This window comes from Cyanistes caeruleus, chromosome 16, assembly GCF_971803275.1.
Source record: "Cyanistes caeruleus chromosome 16, bCyaCae1.hap1.1, whole genome shotgun sequence".
In the NCBI taxonomy this organism is placed as follows: domain Eukaryota; kingdom Metazoa; phylum Chordata; class Aves; order Passeriformes; family Paridae; genus Cyanistes; species Cyanistes caeruleus.
In genome coordinates, this window is record NC_141716.1 from 8768670 (window position 1) to 8785756 (window position 17087).

Below are 17087 nucleotides of genomic sequence, written 5' to 3' on the forward strand. Positions count from 1 at the left end.
AGCAGATGCGGACAGTTGGCCTTGTATTCTTTGCTGGAGAATGCTCAGACATTCTAATGATAATCCCTGTAGATTTTATCCTCACCATCCCTAAAATTTACAAGTCCAGGAAGCTGAGATTTAAAATCCAAATAAATCAAGAAACATAAGAATACAGCTACGATTAATTTTGCTCTTAAGTTTCATGCACATATTTAGCATGCAGTATTTGCTCTTACTCAAATTAAATGTAACTGATTGCTACATTTTCTTGTGTCACTTCCCTTTTCCAGCACTATCCTGCAGTACCCACACACACTTTGGGTTTCCTCCACTTTCCCTTTCTCCCTACAGAAAATCTGGTATCGTATGTACTTTGCTTTTAAACATAAATATTTAGTACCAGTTATCTTTGCTGCTGCTGCTATTTTTTGAAGGGTGTTTCTGCTTCAGCAGAGGGTATCTGCTCCTATTTTTATTCACGTTTTGGTTCTGTGCCCTCTTTAGAACCATGGGAATTGTTGCTAAACAGAGGGTTTTTCCCCTTTTAACAGTTTCCCTGCCTCTTTGCCAGCATTGATCCAGAATCCATGTGTGTGAAGCTGAGGCACAGCTCTCCCACGTGCACAGAAATGGTTCTTTTAAGCCTGGTATTGGTTATCCCCACTCCTCACTGTATCTGGAGCCTTACTGAGGGGCACAGCAAGGCCCTTCTGCAGAAATGTGCAGTGGCAGCCTGGTCAAGGTCACCTTGGGGCAGTTTCTGCTATGCTGCTCTTTAATAAAGTGTGCAGAACCCCAGGAAGTGTCTGGACTGGTGTTACATAAACCCAGTTTGGATCAACAGTGTTGGAAGGGCACATTTTCAGTAGTGGAGCAGGACAATGTGCCACAGACCTGCTGTGTCCAGGGAGAGAGGAGGAATTGGGAAATGGTGGAGGTTAAATCAGTCCACAATAAACCCTGAAACTGAGGGCTGAGAAGTGAATTCAGGTTGCCAGAACACCAGGTGGGAGGGAAAAGCCTGAGAGCAGGTTCTGAGGGTACACTTCCATGGTGTCCTGTGGAACCTGGAAACTGCTAGTGAAGGAGGAAGGAAAAAGGGAAAAAGGACAATAAATCAGTTGTTTTGTTTTCTGCCTGAACCCCTGTTTTTGCTAGTGTTTAAGCACATCTAGTGCTGCCTGTGGCAGAGCAAGGGCAGATATTTTGGTTCTTGACTGCAATCGTGAGGTTTGCAGTAAATGTACTGGAACATTGCTGCTGACATTTGCACAGCACAGACCAACCCCTGGGGGTGAATGATGGGCCCTAAGAGAGGCCCAAACTTACTGTTTCCATCAAAACCTTCTCCGTTCAGCTCATCCATATCACTCTGATAACGCAGTGACTTTTTTCTGCTGCCTGCCTGAAACCTCAGGATTTATTGGAAAACTGCATCTTCTCTGGGAATGCCTGCACAGCACCTTGAGCTTGATTGATGAGTAGAGGTGCCCTGGTACAAACAGTGCTGAATGCAGCCCTACTGCTCCCTGCTGCTGCTGTACCTGCCCCAATAATCCTGGGGTTTTTTTTTCTGTGTGTGGATGCTCTAGGATCTGTTCCCAGTCAATCTACAGAATATGTCTGAAATGTTCTAAGAAAGCACCAGTGGACTTGCAGTGCTCCCAGGAGTTTGATCAGATCCCACCTCTCTACCTCCTATCTCAGCAGACCCAGCCTGTGTGCTTTCCAATAGCTTCCCACTCCCAGCACTTTACAATTCCTTGTCCCTCTAGTTCCAGGACTAGTTAAACTGAAGCAGGATGCAGAAGGGCACCCTGGATCAATGACATTTCTTTCTTGCCTTACAGAAGCCAAATTCTGAATCCAAGCTGAGCTTTGCATTGGCAGACACCAAATCAGGCCACTGGGGAAAAAAAAATCAATGGAGCCGTTTCTAGAGTCTGCTTTCCACCCTCTCCTTCTAAAACAGGGAGGGTTCTTCTGTGCCTGCAAAGTCCCGTGACCATCCTCCTTTTCTCTCATCTCTGTCTGTAACCTTTGCATCAGCTCTGAGATGAGAACCTCCCCTGGATTCGGGATTTCCAAACTGCCAGCAGCCACAATGCTGCTCCCATGGCACCTTCTGCCAGTGTCTGCCAGAGCTCAGCATCCCATGGGGCAGTCAGGGAGGCTGTGTTGAAGAGCTGGGGATGATCTCAAGGTCACACAAGGTCAGGGCACCCCTAAAGGGGGCTGGCACCCCTTGTGCCCTTCAAGCCTTGCTCAGTTTAGCAATCCAAAACCCAGCTTAAACAAGCAGGCCCCTGCAGAGGCACCGTGTACCTGCGGGACCCAGAGGGATGCAGCAGCCTGTCGTGTTTCACTCCCCACGGCGCAGCATTAATTCATCACAAAATGTACCGCTAGATGGGGCCTTCTGGACAGCGATCCAGGGAGAACAGCTGGACAACCTGCCCCCTGCCTTTTCTACACCCACCGCGTCCCCTTCCAGTGCCAGGAGCCCCCGAAGACGCTTGCGAGGAGGGGAAGCTGTGGAGCAGAGGGCAGGCTGGTGCTGTATGGGGTGCCAGCTCTTCAAAACTCAGTTTTCCCTTGTTTTTGCAGCCCCAGGGCAGAGGCCAAGCGAGAGCCTGTCCCTGTGGGTGACCCTGAGGCCAGTTCAGGGACTTGGGAAGACCTGGGCTGGGGGGAGAGATTGTTACTGGGGGCTGCTGCCTACGGGGGGAGAGAAGAAGAAGGAGCCAGGGCAGAATACAGAACTTCCCAGCCTCACCCCTCTCATCACCTTCCTGCACACCCCGAGGAACAGAACATCACAACAAACAAACAATTCATTTTCATCTCCCAGTCCCTAGAAAACTGCTCCTTGCACTGTGTTTATGCAGCTGGGTGCCAGTCTGGCCCTGCTCCCTTCCAGAGCTCCTGGGTGAAGCATGCCTCAGTTTCCCCACTTGAAGCAGCTCTTCCAAACCTTACTGTTTCTACCCTCACCAGCCCTAGTGGTTCACGCTGAGAGCCCCCACACAGCCCTGAGACACAGGCTGGCTCCCTGTGCCTGCACAGCCTGTCCCAATCCTCACCAGAACCTGCCCCTACAACACCCCCAGCTGGACTGGCTTTATCCCCTGGCACTGGCAATAGTTCCAAGGCTGGGAAAATATCTCCAAGTCCCCAGATTGCTGGAAATGGGGCATGACAAAGCCAAGTGTCATAAAGCACAAGTCCAGATGTCCATGTCACTGTATTCAGCTGCCTACACATCTGTACCTGCAAACATCTGGTTGATGCTCATAGGGCAGCAGCTCCAGAATCCCCAATGCTCCCCGAGTCTCCTGGCCCGTTTGGAATTGTGACACACCTTGCTGATTCTGGAAGTGACCCCCAGCTGTGCCTACTTTGTCCAGCTTGGGCAGGCATCCCTGGCTCTGGTACACACCAAAGGCTCCTGGGCTCTTCCCCTGTATGGGCTACATAACACCCAATCGGCAGAAATTAATTTGTGCTCTCCAAAAGTAATTGAATACCTTTAAAGAGCCATTGCTCCTTCTTTTAGTGAAGGTTCCAAAGCAGGCACGACACCTTCTAGGCATTTTAAAGCCAGTGTCCATCACCGTGGCTATTTATTACACATCTGCCATATCTAAATCAGTAAAAAAAATTAAAAATAATAATAAAAAAAAATCTTAATCTCTGCTGAAAAATGTTCTTCAGGAGCCGCAGGGGTTGGAGCTGCCCCGGATTGCCGAGCTGGCAGGCAGGCAGGAGCCTCCGCTGCTGCCTCCTCTATTGAAGCGATGCCTGCACGTTTCCGTGGGAGCCCCGCCACGAGCGGGGACGGGCTGCGAGCCCAGCCCCAGCCCCAGCCCCAGCCCCAGCCCCGGCCCCAGCCCCAGCCCCAGCCCCAGCCCCAGCCCCGGCCCCAGCCCCAGCCCCAGCCCCAGCCCCAGCCCCAGCCCCAGCCCCAGCCCCAGCCCCAGCCCCAGCCCCAGCCCCAGCCCCAGCCCCAGCTCCAGCCCCAGCCCCAGCCCCAGCCCCAGCCCCAGCCCCAGCCCCAGCCCCAGCCCCAGCCCCAGCCCCAGCCCCAGCCCCAGCCCCAGCCCCAGCCCCGGCCCCGGCCGTGACCCCGAGCCCAGCGCCCCGCGCTGCCCAGCCCGGCCGGGGAGCCGGAGCGATGGGCTGGCAGGAGCCCATGTGATGCTGGGCTAGCGCCGCTCGCTCCCCGAGCCTCTCCCGCTCGCTCGCTCGCTGTCATGGCGACTCCCAATAATGTTACTCCCACCAACTGCAGCTGGTGGCCCATCTCGGCGCTGGAGAACAACGCGGGGAAATCCACGGAGGGCGAGGAAAATCACGACCCGACGGACCCCGCTCTCAAATCCCAGGACAGATTGGTTTTGTACCACTGGACCCAGTCTTTCAGCTCGCAAAAGGTAAAGAAAACAATCGCTCGGCCGGACTCCCGGGCGAGAATCACCTCCAGTTGCCAGGGCATCCCTTTGCCTGGGGAGGATGGAGGCGCTCGGGGGAGAGCGAGGGGCTCAGCCCCGTGGCTGCCCGGGGCAGCAGCGGCCAGGCAGATCTTTTTAACAGCATCTGCCCGGGGAGGGGATGGGCACGGGGATGAGGATGGGGGGGCAAATCTCGCCTTTGCTTTGGGATCACGGCTCGCACCGGGAGCCGCCTCGGCTTTTGTGCTCGCTGCCAGCCCCGCACTGGCGTGGCCGGGAGCGCAGACAAAGGCAGAGCCGGGCCCCGGGACCACCCTGCTGCTGCTGCTGCGAGAGGAGAGGCAGCCCCGAGCCAGGCTGGTGCCCAGGAGAGCATCCCGGACCCCAGCACGCAGCGATGATTCACCTCACACTGCAGCAGTGCCCTGGATATTCTATTCCCGGGGTGCCCCAGCAAGAAATCCCTTTTTCCAGACCATAGTAAATGCTCATTTCGCAGCACATCAGCTGTGTAGCAAAGCCAGCCTTCTCCCCCGGCCCCAAACCCCCCGCATTCCTAAGCCCTTAATGCCGTATGGAGAAGGGGCTGGTGGAGGGGTGGGTGGAGAACACCAAGTTCCCGGAGCCAGGGCCTCCCCGAGCTCCGCAGCCCCGCGGGAAGGCCGGGGCAGAGGTGCCCGCTCCTGCGTGCAGACACAAAGGAGGGAGGATGCCCAATGCAGCAGAGAGTGCCTGCACCCGGTGGGCACCGCCGGCAGCACGGGACTGACGGGCTCGGTCGGGATCCGCACTGCCGGGGATGCTCGTGCCCGGCTCCCCGCGGAATTCCCTGGGAATGTTTTGTCTCCCCTGTCCGGGATCCCCCTTTGGGGAGCTGGCAGGGGCTCCCCTTGCCCTCAGGCACTGGGGTACCTGCCTCCTGCCCAGCAGCTGCCTCCTGCCAGGCCTTCAGCTCCCGACAGCAGAACAGGGAAGCGCAGGGAGCCTGGGGCTGGATACCCCAGGCGGTACTGGCTGAGGTTTATTTATCAGGAGGAAAAGGCCAGGAGCGAGCTGCAGTTGAGGAGCCCAGGCTTTCTCTTGTTTGACTTTAAAAGAAAAAAAATAACTTGCCAGTCCTGTGAATAATTAATGACTAATTCCCCGGGAACTCTGAAGTACTCACAGAAATGCTTATATATGTTAAATTGTATTTTTAGCTGCTGCTAGTTGGATGAAAACAAGTACTTTTCCCTCATTCAGTGGTTCTGGCTTTCTCACATCCCCCGTGGGCTTTTTTTTTTAGTGTTTGACATACTTAGTTCATAATAGTCAGGCTTTATAACCCAGAAGCCTAAAATGCCATCTCTGAGTGCATGTTCAACACAATCTCACACACAGAGCAGAGCAGCAGGATCAGCCCTGAGGGCTGGTGATTGGGATGGGGATTGTGATGGTGTCCCACATCCAGCCTCACTCCTGCCTCCTCCTGCCCCTCTGCAAGGCTGGATTCACCTTTCCCACCCCTGAGATGTGTGCGTGCCACCCCAGTGCTGCTGGCAGGCCCAGGAGGGCAGGGGAAGGGGGAGGCAGCAGGTTTGACATGAGAGGTGTGAAGGTGCTGGGTGATGCCCTCAAGATAATGTCAGTGTGGAGGAGGAGGAGGAGGAACGCTGTGCAGGGTCACACGGGCTGCCTGGAACTTCCCATGGAACAGAGCCTTCACCTGCTCAAAATGTGCTGGTAAAGCCAGAGTCCAGCACTCCTGAGAGTGGGACATACCTGAGTCAGCATCCAGGTCTCCTTCAGCCAGACAGCAGGACTCATTGCTGCAGCCTCTGCTTCCTCCTCTTCCTCTTCCTCCTCCTTTTCTTCCTCAGGTATGTGCTGGGCTATGCTGGGATCCACAGCAGCATCACTCATTCTCCCCCAGCTGAGAGCCCCTGCCCCCCTCCACCCACTGCTGAGGGATTGGCTCTCTCCCTCCAGCTCCTCTGCCTGTCACACAGGCCACCAGGACCAGGGAGGATGGCCCATGATTCTGAGAAGACAGGAAGGGTTTGGCTATCACCTCTTTGCCAGGAAAACAGATTCTTTCGTGGCTGCCTGGATTTTGCAGCTGTTCCATGGCACCAGCTGCCTGGCTTCTCTCAAGGCCAGCACGGGATCCTGGCATGTGTTTAAGTTTTAGGGAAGGGTCTGGGGGTGTAATGGGGTAGGGGGGACTGGAGACCAGCTCGGTGGGTGGGCTGAGCCCTTTCTCCCCGGCCTTTGCCCAGGTGCGGTTGGTGATCGCAGAGAAGGGGCTGCCCTGCGAGGAGAGGGATGTCAGCATGCCCCTGATGGAGCACAAGGAGCCCTGGTTCATGCGGCTCAACCTGGGCGAGGAGGTGCCCGTCATCATCCACAGGGACAACATCATCAGCGACTACAACCAGATCATCGACTACATGGAGAAGAACTTCACGGGAGGTAATGCAAGGCTGGGCTGTGCCTCAGAGGAAATTTGTGTCTGGTCCAGATTCTGTTTGCTAAAAGAATCTACTTTTTCCTTTAAAGTTTCATCTTCATCCCAGAAGATCAGCAAGCCACCGGCCCTCCCCAGACTTCTATGTTTTCCCATGAAATTGAAGAATTTCCAACAGAAATCCCCTGCTGGAGGGCTTTGAGGGGTGTGAAAGCTGAGTCCCTCTTTTTCTGTCCTGGAAGTCATGCTTCCAAATCAGACAATTTCTCTCAGTCCCTATGGTGCATGGTGGCATTTCACCTGAGTCCCCACTGGGGCACAGCCCATGGGAACACTTCTGACTTTAGGCACATTTGTGCTTTGGCCCTGGGTAAATGAATGGAGGGGCCATAACGGCCTCTGCTGAGAGAAGATGGGTTTAAGCCATGTGCTGCTGCCTCTCTCCCTGCTTCCTCAAGCATTCCATGGGCAGGGGGACCCTGCTGTCCCTGCTGCTGCTGTGCCTCAGAGGACACAGCCTCTTTAAAGTCAAAACCAGCTAGTGGTGCTGAGGACCACGGGAGGATGATGTGACACAAACCCAGAGGAAGGGACAGCCAGGAAAGGGAAGCTCATATTCCCCCCGGAGCAGGGCTGCAGGCCTGGCACACCAGGATGCTGAGACAGAACTCCAAGTCAGCTTTGCTCAGCAGCTCCCTGGCATCTCACATCTTCACCCTCATTCCCCCAGTCCTGGGGGCTGCTGGGCCGGGACACCCACTGGGCAGCCTTCAAAGCTGAGCAGGGATCTCGGGCTTTGCCATCACGATGTTCTCCCCAGCATCCATCCCCTTGCAACAGAGACATCAAAAACATCTCAAAATAGCTCCCGAAGCAAGGGCGCCTTGCCAGCTCAGCTGCTGTCCTCTCCCGGCCCCGCCACTGTGCTGCTGCTCCGGGGAGGCTCACAGCTCGCTCACCAGTGGGGCAGCAGGGACGGGTCTGTCAGGACAATCCCACACCAGCAGCAGGTCCTAGGGACTGGCAGCTGCTCTCCTGCCTGGCAGCAGCCCCAGCACCAAGGGACATCAGGGAGTGTCAGTCCCTGCACCACTTCAGCTGGTCTCTGTGAAGGGCAGGTGGTCTGACATATGTGACAACAGGCTGTCCGCAGCAGGAGGGGGACACAGAGCTGTCTGAGCACTGGGAAACTCCTGTTGTTGAGATTTTCCAGCCAGGTGAAATTTCTTACCTTTTTGCTGAGAAATGGAGAGGGGAAGCTCCAGGAAAGAGGGCCCAGAGCATCACTCCCTGCTCCGTGCTCTGCTCCATCCTATCACTCAGCAAAGCAGCTGCCAAAAGCATTACCAGGATGTGGCAGCGCTGATCTTGAGTTTAGGATCTGAGGGGGAATCAGCCACCTTGCAGAAATGTGTAGAGTTTGAAAAGGCCTTTACCAGGTATTTTTACTGAGCTATGTTTCCCCTGGGCTAAGAGCATGACCTTTATCAGCTGCTTATACACACTGGGGACCAGCTATCAGTAAAGGGTGGTGTGTGGAGAAATGTTTTCCTTCCCCCAAAATAGCAGTGAAGAGTGCCAATAAGCCACATTTGAGGGTGCTTCTCACTAGGACCAGCAGTGCCCAGAAACCACTGAGGAGTTGACCAGGGAAATATTTCTTCCAGGCTAGAGTATCCTCCAAGGTCTGCACCCCCTTGCACAGCCATAGAGTGCAACAGCAACCCTTGTGTGCAGGCTGCTGTGGCTTGTAAAGGCAAGTCAAGCCATCCCAATAAAAATCCTCCCTGGAACATGCTGAAGGTTGTGGGCTGGTGGCCAGCACACTGCTATTTCATTGTGGTTGCTCCATCTTCCTGCGGGATGGGACAGTCCCTCTGGATGTGCTGTTCCCAGCCCCAGCCCGCTGGGTGCTGGCCAGGAGCCCTGGGGAAGGAGAACACAAGCTATAGGTCAGTTATTGTTTCATTCATCTGGTCACTTCTCTCAGGTGGAAAATCCCCACTTGGGGAGCTGGAGCCCATGGCAGGGAGGAGCCACCAAAAGCCCCCTTTGCTCAGGGGACAGTGACACTGATGCCTATCAGTGGGAACACCTTTGTGGAGCCTTCCAGCAGGGACAGTCTGGGTCAGAGCCATGGGGGGGTTTCCAGTACAGGAGGTACCAAAATGTGCCTGGCTCTCATCCAGCCATGGGCACGATAATCCAGCCATGCCTGCAGCCCAGCTCCTGCCAGCCCAGCAGGGCTGGGCAGAGCACAGCTCTCACTTCAGGCCCTGAAACAAGGGGCTGCACTGGTCACATCTGCCAAAGCCCTTCTGCCAACGTGTCCTAACTCAGGTGGAGACACCGGCACGCGGAGAGCCCAGTGCTGCAGACAGGATGAGGGCATCAGATCCCAGTGGTGGATTTACTCACCTGAGCTGCTCTCTGCAGACACTATAAACATTTATGATCCCTTAAAAAACTGGGAGAGTTAAAAAACTTGGGGGAGACAAGAGCAACGTTTCTCTTCTTCTGGTGTCATCTGCCATTTATTGTGAGCAGAAAGTGTAATAAAAGGAATGCAAACTGCCATGGAAAGTGAATAAAACCCATCAAGGCAGGGAGGAGCAGAGCCAGCCAGGGCAAGAGATGTTACTGCAGCTGAGACACTGGCTGAGCATGGAGGGAAAATACACTGGGCTCCTTTGGTCATCTACTCCCATGGCCCATTTTTGGGATTTTCAAGGAAACCCAAGAGAATGGGGTACTTCAGTGTCATTGGAGTAAAGAATATATAACTCAGGAGATCCTAAACTCAAATCCTCTCAAAATAGCTCTTTTCTACAGACCAGGAAGATTTTTCTCCCATTCTAAGAGATGTGAAGTTACAGTGTACAAATTCAGAGGCTGTGGGGACTCAGGGCTGGCTGCACTGAGCCCAGGGAACACGAGGGCTGTGGGGCTGGGTAATGACATCCACACACTTCCCTGTGCTCCTGTGGGTTTGCCCATCTCGGGGCATGGGTCGGCTGGGATGGGCAGCGGGAAGGGAGAGGGCAGAGCACGACAGACCTGAGTGAATGCTCTGCCTCAGCCAGCCCTGCTATGTCAGCAGGATTGCACACTGCTGTCCAGAGCAGGCTGATGTTCCGCTATGGAGCTCTTGAGCCCTCCCAGGAGCTGCTCACCGGTGCCTTTGCCCTGCAGAGAACGTGCCCCAGCTGATCCCCGAGCCGGGCAGCCTGCTGCACTCGCGGGTGCTGCAGTACCGGGAGCTGCTGGACTCGCTGCCCATGGACGCCTACACACACGGCTGCATCCTGCACCCCGAGCTCACCACCGACTCCATGATCCCAAAGTACGCCACCACTGAGATCCGCAGTAAGTCGCCTTTCCGGCGGGGCTGCCCAGGGCTCCCCGGCTCCTTTAGGCTCCACAGCCCAGCCAGCCACCCTGCTCCTGCTCATCTCCCCTTTCCACCAAAGCAGGCAGGGACAGAGATGGGAAATGGCAAAGCACAGCTGACCTGGGAATTGCAGGCATCCTAGAGAGACTTCCTAACTCAGGGGGTGTCCTTGCTCCCATGGCCCATGCCAGCTTCTCAGCTCTTTCTGGGGCACAGGAATTTGCCCCTCTCCCTCCAATAACTCTAAGGGCAAAGGCGGGAGAGTGCAGGCAGATTGAGTTGCAGGCAGTGGATGAATCGGCATAAGTCTGTGTACCTGACCTTCAAGTGCTCATGAAACATTGACGATGCTTAATATAACTCAACGGCAGGGATTGCTCCTGGAGAGAATTCCTCACCAGAAAAGCGACCTTGTCGGGAGGGTATTGGCATGTCCCAGGTCTCTCCCTTCCTTTAGGCTCCAGCTGAGGCTGTAGGAAACACTGTTCCCAGCCCCATCCCTTCGGTTGCCTGGGTCCCAGATGGTCCTGCTGAGGTGGGATGCACTTGTGCACAAAGAGAAATAGGCAGCTCCTGAGGTGTAGCTTGTGGTCTGCCCTGCCTCTGCTGACACTCATCACACCTTTCCCCATGTCACCAAGTGTCACCTCCACCCCCAAATCCTGGCTGATGTAGGCCAGAGCCCATCCCTTCCCCAAAGGGTGGGGTGTGATGTGCTTCAGCCCCCACCTGCCTCCCATCACCACCCCAGCACTCTGCTGAGCTCTCTGGACACATTTTCCTCAAGCTGTTGGAGAGGTACAAGCAGGTCCATGGGCTGATGGTATCCTTCCTCCCCAGCACATCTTCTGCACTCAGGCAATGGCTCAGCTGCGCTGTTGCAGTGGGTGCCAGGGGAAATCGATGTAGTTGTGTCCCAAGGAGAGGGTGAACCAAGGTTCCAGGCTCTCTCAAGGGGAATGAAATCAGGATGATATCCAGGTTTCCATCTGAGTTGCAGCCCCAAGAGAGCTGGTTGGCAGCCTTAGCAAGCACAAGCTCAAGGCAGAAAATAGGGAATTTCAGCATTTTATGGCAGTGCACAGCCTGCTGCTGGCTCCCACCCCAGCCAGCCCTGGCACCTCCTTCACCAGCACACGGGCAGAGCCAAGGCCTCCCTTGTCGGAGGGAACAAGGAGGGGAAAGACAGATGGTCCCTGGCAGGAAGACATTAGCCCAACTTTGGGTAATTCATGCTATCCCTTAGGTGCTACTCTGCCTCTAGGATTCCTTTCTTCCTTTCACTCTGCTCCTTTCCTTTAGCTCCCTTGCACAAAGTCCTTCCCATCCTCCCTATGCCCAGAGAGGCAGAAGGGTGAGCATCTCTTCCATGCTCATGATGGGCTCCACACCATGGAATTGCATCCCCAAACACTGAGCCAGGTGGGACAGCTCCACCCAGGAGGGAGCACTGTCCCCATGCCCCTCCCTGCCCCACTGCTCTGAATGTACACCCGGGTGTGGGCAGCCAGCTCAGACGTCCCAAAGGTTCAGCCTGCTGGGGATGGAGCTGCAGTTGTTTCTTGGTGCTGCAGCAATATTTTGACTGAGGATGAGGTGTTTTGCTGTCAGACACTGGTCACCCCAGCCTCTCTGTCTGCCTTCCCCCAGGACATTTAGCTAACGCCACCACGGATCTGATGAAGCTGGACCATGAAGAGGAGCCACAGCTATCTGAGCCTTACCTCTCCAAGCAGAAGAAGCTCATGGTGAGTGGGTCAAAGCCACACACATCCCTGGTGCTGGGGAAACATGACCCACAGACCTGCCATGGCCACCTGGTGCTTTGTGTCCCTGTGTCCATTTATTGGCCACTCTAACCCTGCTCTCCACCCAGGCCAAGATCCTGGAGCACGATAATGTGAACTACTTGAAGAAGATCCTTGGAGAACTTGGGATGGTGCTAGACCAGATTGAGGCTGAGCTGGAGAAAAGGAAATTGGAGTACCAAGGTAGGCACTGGGCTGTGTTTATGGGGTGTTTTTCCACACGAGGCTGAGGTGCAACACCAGAAACAGCCAAAAGCTTTGTATCTGATGAACAACTCCCTTGGAGCAACCACAGGTGGGTCTTGCCATGGGATAGCAGGACCCCTGTCCTCATGGATGCTCTTTGGGAGCCCCAAAGTCACCAGAGGGTGATGGCAGTGCCCTCTACCCCAGCAAGGGGTGAACAGTGATGGATGATCAGTCTGGTTTAGGAAGGAGAAGGCTGGCCCCGGGCACTTGCACCCAAGGAGCACTGGCTGCTGAAAGTGCAGAGATGGGGGCATGTGTCACAGCCAAGCCCCCTCATGTCTCCAGGCTGTGGCTCATCCCAGGGGAGCATGGGCAGTGAAAACCAGGAATTTGAGGGGCCCTGGAGGGGAGAGCCCTTATAGAACCTGCGTCACACGGCAGCAGGTGGGAGAGAGGGACACCAGCCATCCCTGACATCAAATACACAGTGCTGGGAGCCTGCCCTGAACAGCCCTGGCAGTCAGGAGTGCCTGGGCACAGCTGGGCAGCGCTTGTCCTGCCATCACCCCTGGATGACACCGTCCCCCCTCCTCTATTCCCCACTGCTGGCAGGGCTCAGAGCACCGGCCCTGGGAGGGCTGCCAGCTGCCAGCACCACGGTGCCAGAGCAGAGCCCGGGCACAGTTAATCAGGGGATCACAGCTGCCCCTGCCCTCGGGGCCAGCCCTGGCCCTGGGGAGCTGTGCATCACTCTCGGGGCCACGCTGGAGGGTCCTCGGAGGTGCCAAGGTTGGGCCCTGTAGGGCATCAGGTGGGGATTTACCAAGAGCCCTGATGTTCACAGTGGCATCCTGCCTTGCCCTAATTTCCTCAAACACCCTCATTAATGGGTGTGAGGGCTGGGACAGCAGAATTCAGCCTAATGAGGTACCCTGGGAGCACTTCCCAGGTGCCTGGAGCAGAGGAATCGCTGCTGCTGCTGTTGCCAGCACCAAAGTGCTCCAATGCCTTCAGTCCTTGTGTGGCACTCCCGCCCTCTGCTCCAGAACCCCAAACTCCCACACCGTGCCCATGGCCTGGTCAGGATCTCAGCAGTGGGCATGATCACCACTTTGGCAACTTCCCAGGAGCTGCAGTGCTGCAGCTCTACTCCCACGCAGCCCAGGCTGGCGGCGAGGCAGGCGGGAGGAGGGTGGGAGGTGCTGCAGGAGCACCAGCAGACCCCTGCCACAGGCACCCCCCATTCAGCTGGGACAGCCTGATCCGAGCTGGGGCTGCTGTGGATGCAAATGGGAAGAGTTGCTTTTCCCTGTGTTTCTACCCCACTCAGTGCTGGGCAGGGGTGCAAGGGGCTGGAGCAGCCCACATCGGGGTCCAGACCTCAGCAGAGGATCACAGCTCTCTCCCACAGTCACCATCCTCACATGTGCTTTCTTCTTCACCTGCAGCAGTGCCTCAAGTGAGGCAGCTGCCCCAGCCCTGCTCCCCTCACCTCTGAGCACCCACAAGGTCCCCACCACACCCAAGAAGCTCTGGCTGCAGCACCCCTACAAGTCATTAGTCACTGAAAATATTTATTGACTAATTAGGCACAGGCAATCTGTCCACTTGGGCAGTGCCTCCAGCAGGATTAGGCAGGCTGCCAAGCAACTACAAATGAGGGTTGCTAATTACCCATAATTGCCCCAGCCTAGTCCTGCAGGCAGCCCTGCACTGGGTGCTGTACCAGAGCCTCTCCTCTCTTTCCTGATACAATCACCATAGGACAATGAAGAGCCCCAGAATTAGGAATCTGGAGCAAAGCTGACTGAGGGTAGATTTTTGTGTCCCTTCTGATGTTCTTTACCTGCACTTCTTTCATCTCCCTCAGCTCCATCCCAGCCCAGCTCCTCAGTATTCAAAGGGCACTGAGGGAGTGCTTAACAATATCCTGGCCTGAAACTGCTTTTTCCAGCCTAACAGCAGCTTGGTTTATTTTTGGATGTCTCTCTAGTGGGGTTATTTCCAGGATCACCCATTATCAGGGGCTGTTCACCCTTTGGTGTCTTTCTCTGTGTCCTGCACTCACACTGAGCTCTGGCTCCCCAAAAGCCTGGCTCTTGGCACAGATGTGCTGCTGGTTTTGGTGTCCTGGAGCAGGGTCCCGGGTACAGGAGAGAGAACAAAGGCAGAACCTCCCCAGCAGCACACAAGAGAGAGCAGCCAGGCCATCCAGCAAATGGTTTTGATTCCTGAGGATTTCTCACACCCCTAAAATAGGCCAAGTTGACGCGGCACTCCTGAAACAGCTCCTGGTGCGGCCAAGGGCAGACACTGCTGCTCTCCCCACCACTGACACAGTGGAAGGGGTCACTACACGGCATCTTCCTTCAAGGGGGGCAGAGGGCTCTTCTCCAGGGACCTCCATGCCATGTCCTGCTGCTCTTAACTTGGGGGAGAGGCAGCAGAGCCACTTTGCAGCCTGTAATTTGTATATTCACATGGGTTATAAATTATCATCTCACATTCCCAGCTTTTGGCACCCCCATACCCTCCATCATGTAACCTGGTGATGGGCTCTGAGCTCCTGGCCCACCAAAGAGCTGGGAAAAAACACCCCAGATCTAATGCTCCTGCCCATGTGGAGTTTTTGAGCATGATTTTAGGTGCCCACCCAAGGGATTCTTACCTTTGCTGTGTCTCTTCTCTCTCCAGGGCAGAAGTGTGAACTTTGGCTCTGCGGGTGCGTCTTTACTTTGGCCGATGTCTTGTTAGGAGCCACCCTGCACCGCCTCAAGTTTCTGGGACTCTCTAAGAAATACTGGGAAGATGGCAGCAGACCTAACCTACAGTCCTTCTTTGACAGGATACAGAAACGCTTCGCCTTCAGGAAAGTTTTGGGAGACATACACACCACGCTCCTGTCTGCAGTGGTACCCAATGCCTTCAGGCTGGTCAAGCGGAAACCTCCCTCCTTCCTTGGAGCCTCCTTCCTAATGGGATCTCTGGGGGGAATGGGATATTTTGCTTATTGGTACTTAAAGAAAAAATACATCTAGTGCTGACTGCTCGGTGTTTAGTTTGGTGTCTCTGTGCTGTGTGAAATTATGATGAAGCCTCAGTAACTGTAATGAAATTTGAAGCAAGGTAATGAATAATTATATTGTTTAATGTAACATTCCATAGTCTAGAAGTAGAAACCTATACTGCAAGGAAATAAGACAACAACAACAACAAAGCGTCAACTTGTAAATGCCTTTTTTAGGTTTAAGTATTCAACTCCAGCAAGAGGCTCAAGGGTTCACGGGCTCAGCCGTGCCCACCGGGAAGTGGCATTGCCTCCAGCACCAGCCAGCTCCAGTGGGAGAGACAGGAATCCCAGGAGGCTTCCCGACACCCAAGTTGACTGATGGGACTTGGATACTTGGTCCTGTGCGTTTGTGTTTCCAAATTGTTCACATTTCACACATGCAGGTAGTGGGGACTTTCTTCTTCTAGAAGGCGTTGTGTTGTCGTGCTTGGAGGCTTTCCTGGGAGCAGGGTGCAGTAGATGGTCACAGTCAAGGTGGATTTCTGTTCTTCAAGTATCCATTTAAGAAATTATTTTCATTAAAAGGAATATTTTTTATTGAGCTGCTCTTAGAATGCATCCACTTTCTACGTCTGGTTTTGCTGGGCTTTTTTTTTAAAGAATTTAATGTCTGTCTTTAACTGCCACACTTTTTTCTTGAGACAAATCATTTTGACTTTCATCCTGAATTCTGGCACATGAAGGAGATTATTGTTTTAAGCCTTTTGGCTCTGTCTCTTGAGTTTTCTTTCACGGATTTGCAAAGCATCTTTCACCAACTGAGCATATCTGGACTCTGAAAAAGTACAACCATTTTCAGAACTTTTCAGCACTTTCCTGAAGGCGCTTTGGCATTCTTCCATCGGGGGCTCTTTTCTGTCATTTCCTCGCTGTGTGTTTTCTTAGGGACACTTTGCACAGAATCACATTGATGACTTTCTTGTGCCTTTTGCATGCTGGAAAGAATAATGGGCCTCACTGCTACTCATGCTTTGGAAACTGAGATCCTCAATAAACCATATGGGAGGAGTAATGGCTTGGCATCTCTAAATGTGTTCCACATCCTTCTGGTCCTAATGCAAGGCATGCCCGAGGGCAGTGGGATGTGCAGGTGGTTTGTGCTTTGGCTCATGTACTGCACTGGTATAAAACTTGCATGGAAATTATATGTATTCCTCTTCCAAACACCAATTTCTGTCAGCACTCTGGCTTTCCAGGCTCTCCCAAATGCATTCAGTATTTGCTTCGTGGAATGGGTGACTTCAGAAAAAACAGTTATTTTCCTTCTTTTTGAAGAGGGAGGCAGAAGGGTGCCCTGAGCTCCTCCCTTTTGCTGAATCTGAAAGGTGTGAGAACATGAATTATGGCTCATCCTCTCTTTGGTCAATTAGCTGGTGCTAAACCCCCCCGAAAGATTTATAAATATACACCAACATGAAACCCTTACCAGGATTTCACCCTTTTCCCTTTGTTTGTGGTCCTACACTCACATCCCCCAGTGATCTCCAAAAGCTGATGAAATGCACACACCAGGTATAGAAAGGAATATTAATGAGTTACAAGGCCAGGAAACCCAGAGGGAAGGAGAGGAAATAGTTCCTCCATTCCTAGGATTTCAGTCCATGAATGAGGAAGAAGGAAGCTGCTTAGCAAGACTGCTGCTGGTTACTTTGCTCCTTAATTTTATTTATTTTTGTATTTTAAACCACAGAATAAATTTAAAGTCATGGAGCAAATCAGACCTCTAAACACTGGAGAAAATAGGTGTGTG

At 53.9% G+C, this 17087-nt stretch overlaps 1 protein-coding gene across 1 annotated transcript; it reads left to right on the forward strand.

Annotated features, from left to right (window-relative positions):
* The first annotated feature begins 4139 nt into the window (after positions 1-4139).
* GDAP1L1 (ganglioside induced differentiation associated protein 1 like 1) lies at positions 4140-16349 on the forward strand. Its single transcript, XM_023939877.2, has 6 exons — positions 4140-4415; positions 6692-6884; positions 10072-10245; positions 11921-12018; positions 12147-12261; positions 14962-16349. Exons 1-6 carry the CDS (start codon positions 4236-4238, stop codon positions 15303-15305), a joined length of 1104 nt encoding a protein of 367 aa, XP_023795645.1. The 5' UTR covers positions 4140-4235; the 3' UTR covers positions 15306-16349.
* Positions 16350-17087: the final 738 nt, after the last annotated feature.

Bases quoted from the DNA above. Each gene is read 5' to 3' on its own strand.
- GDAP1L1 (XM_023939877.2), top strand. From the start codon at position 4,236: ATGGCGACTCCCAATAATGTTACTCCCACCAACTGCAGCTGGTGGCCC. The intron at 4,416-6,691 runs GTAAAGAAAACA...GCCTTTGCCCAG, and splicing joins AGTCTTTCAGCTCGCAAAAG to GTGCGGTTGGTGATCGCAGA. The intron at 10,246-11,920 runs GTAAGTCGCCTT...GCCTTCCCCCAG, and splicing joins CGCCACCACTGAGATCCGCA to GACATTTAGCTAACGCCACC.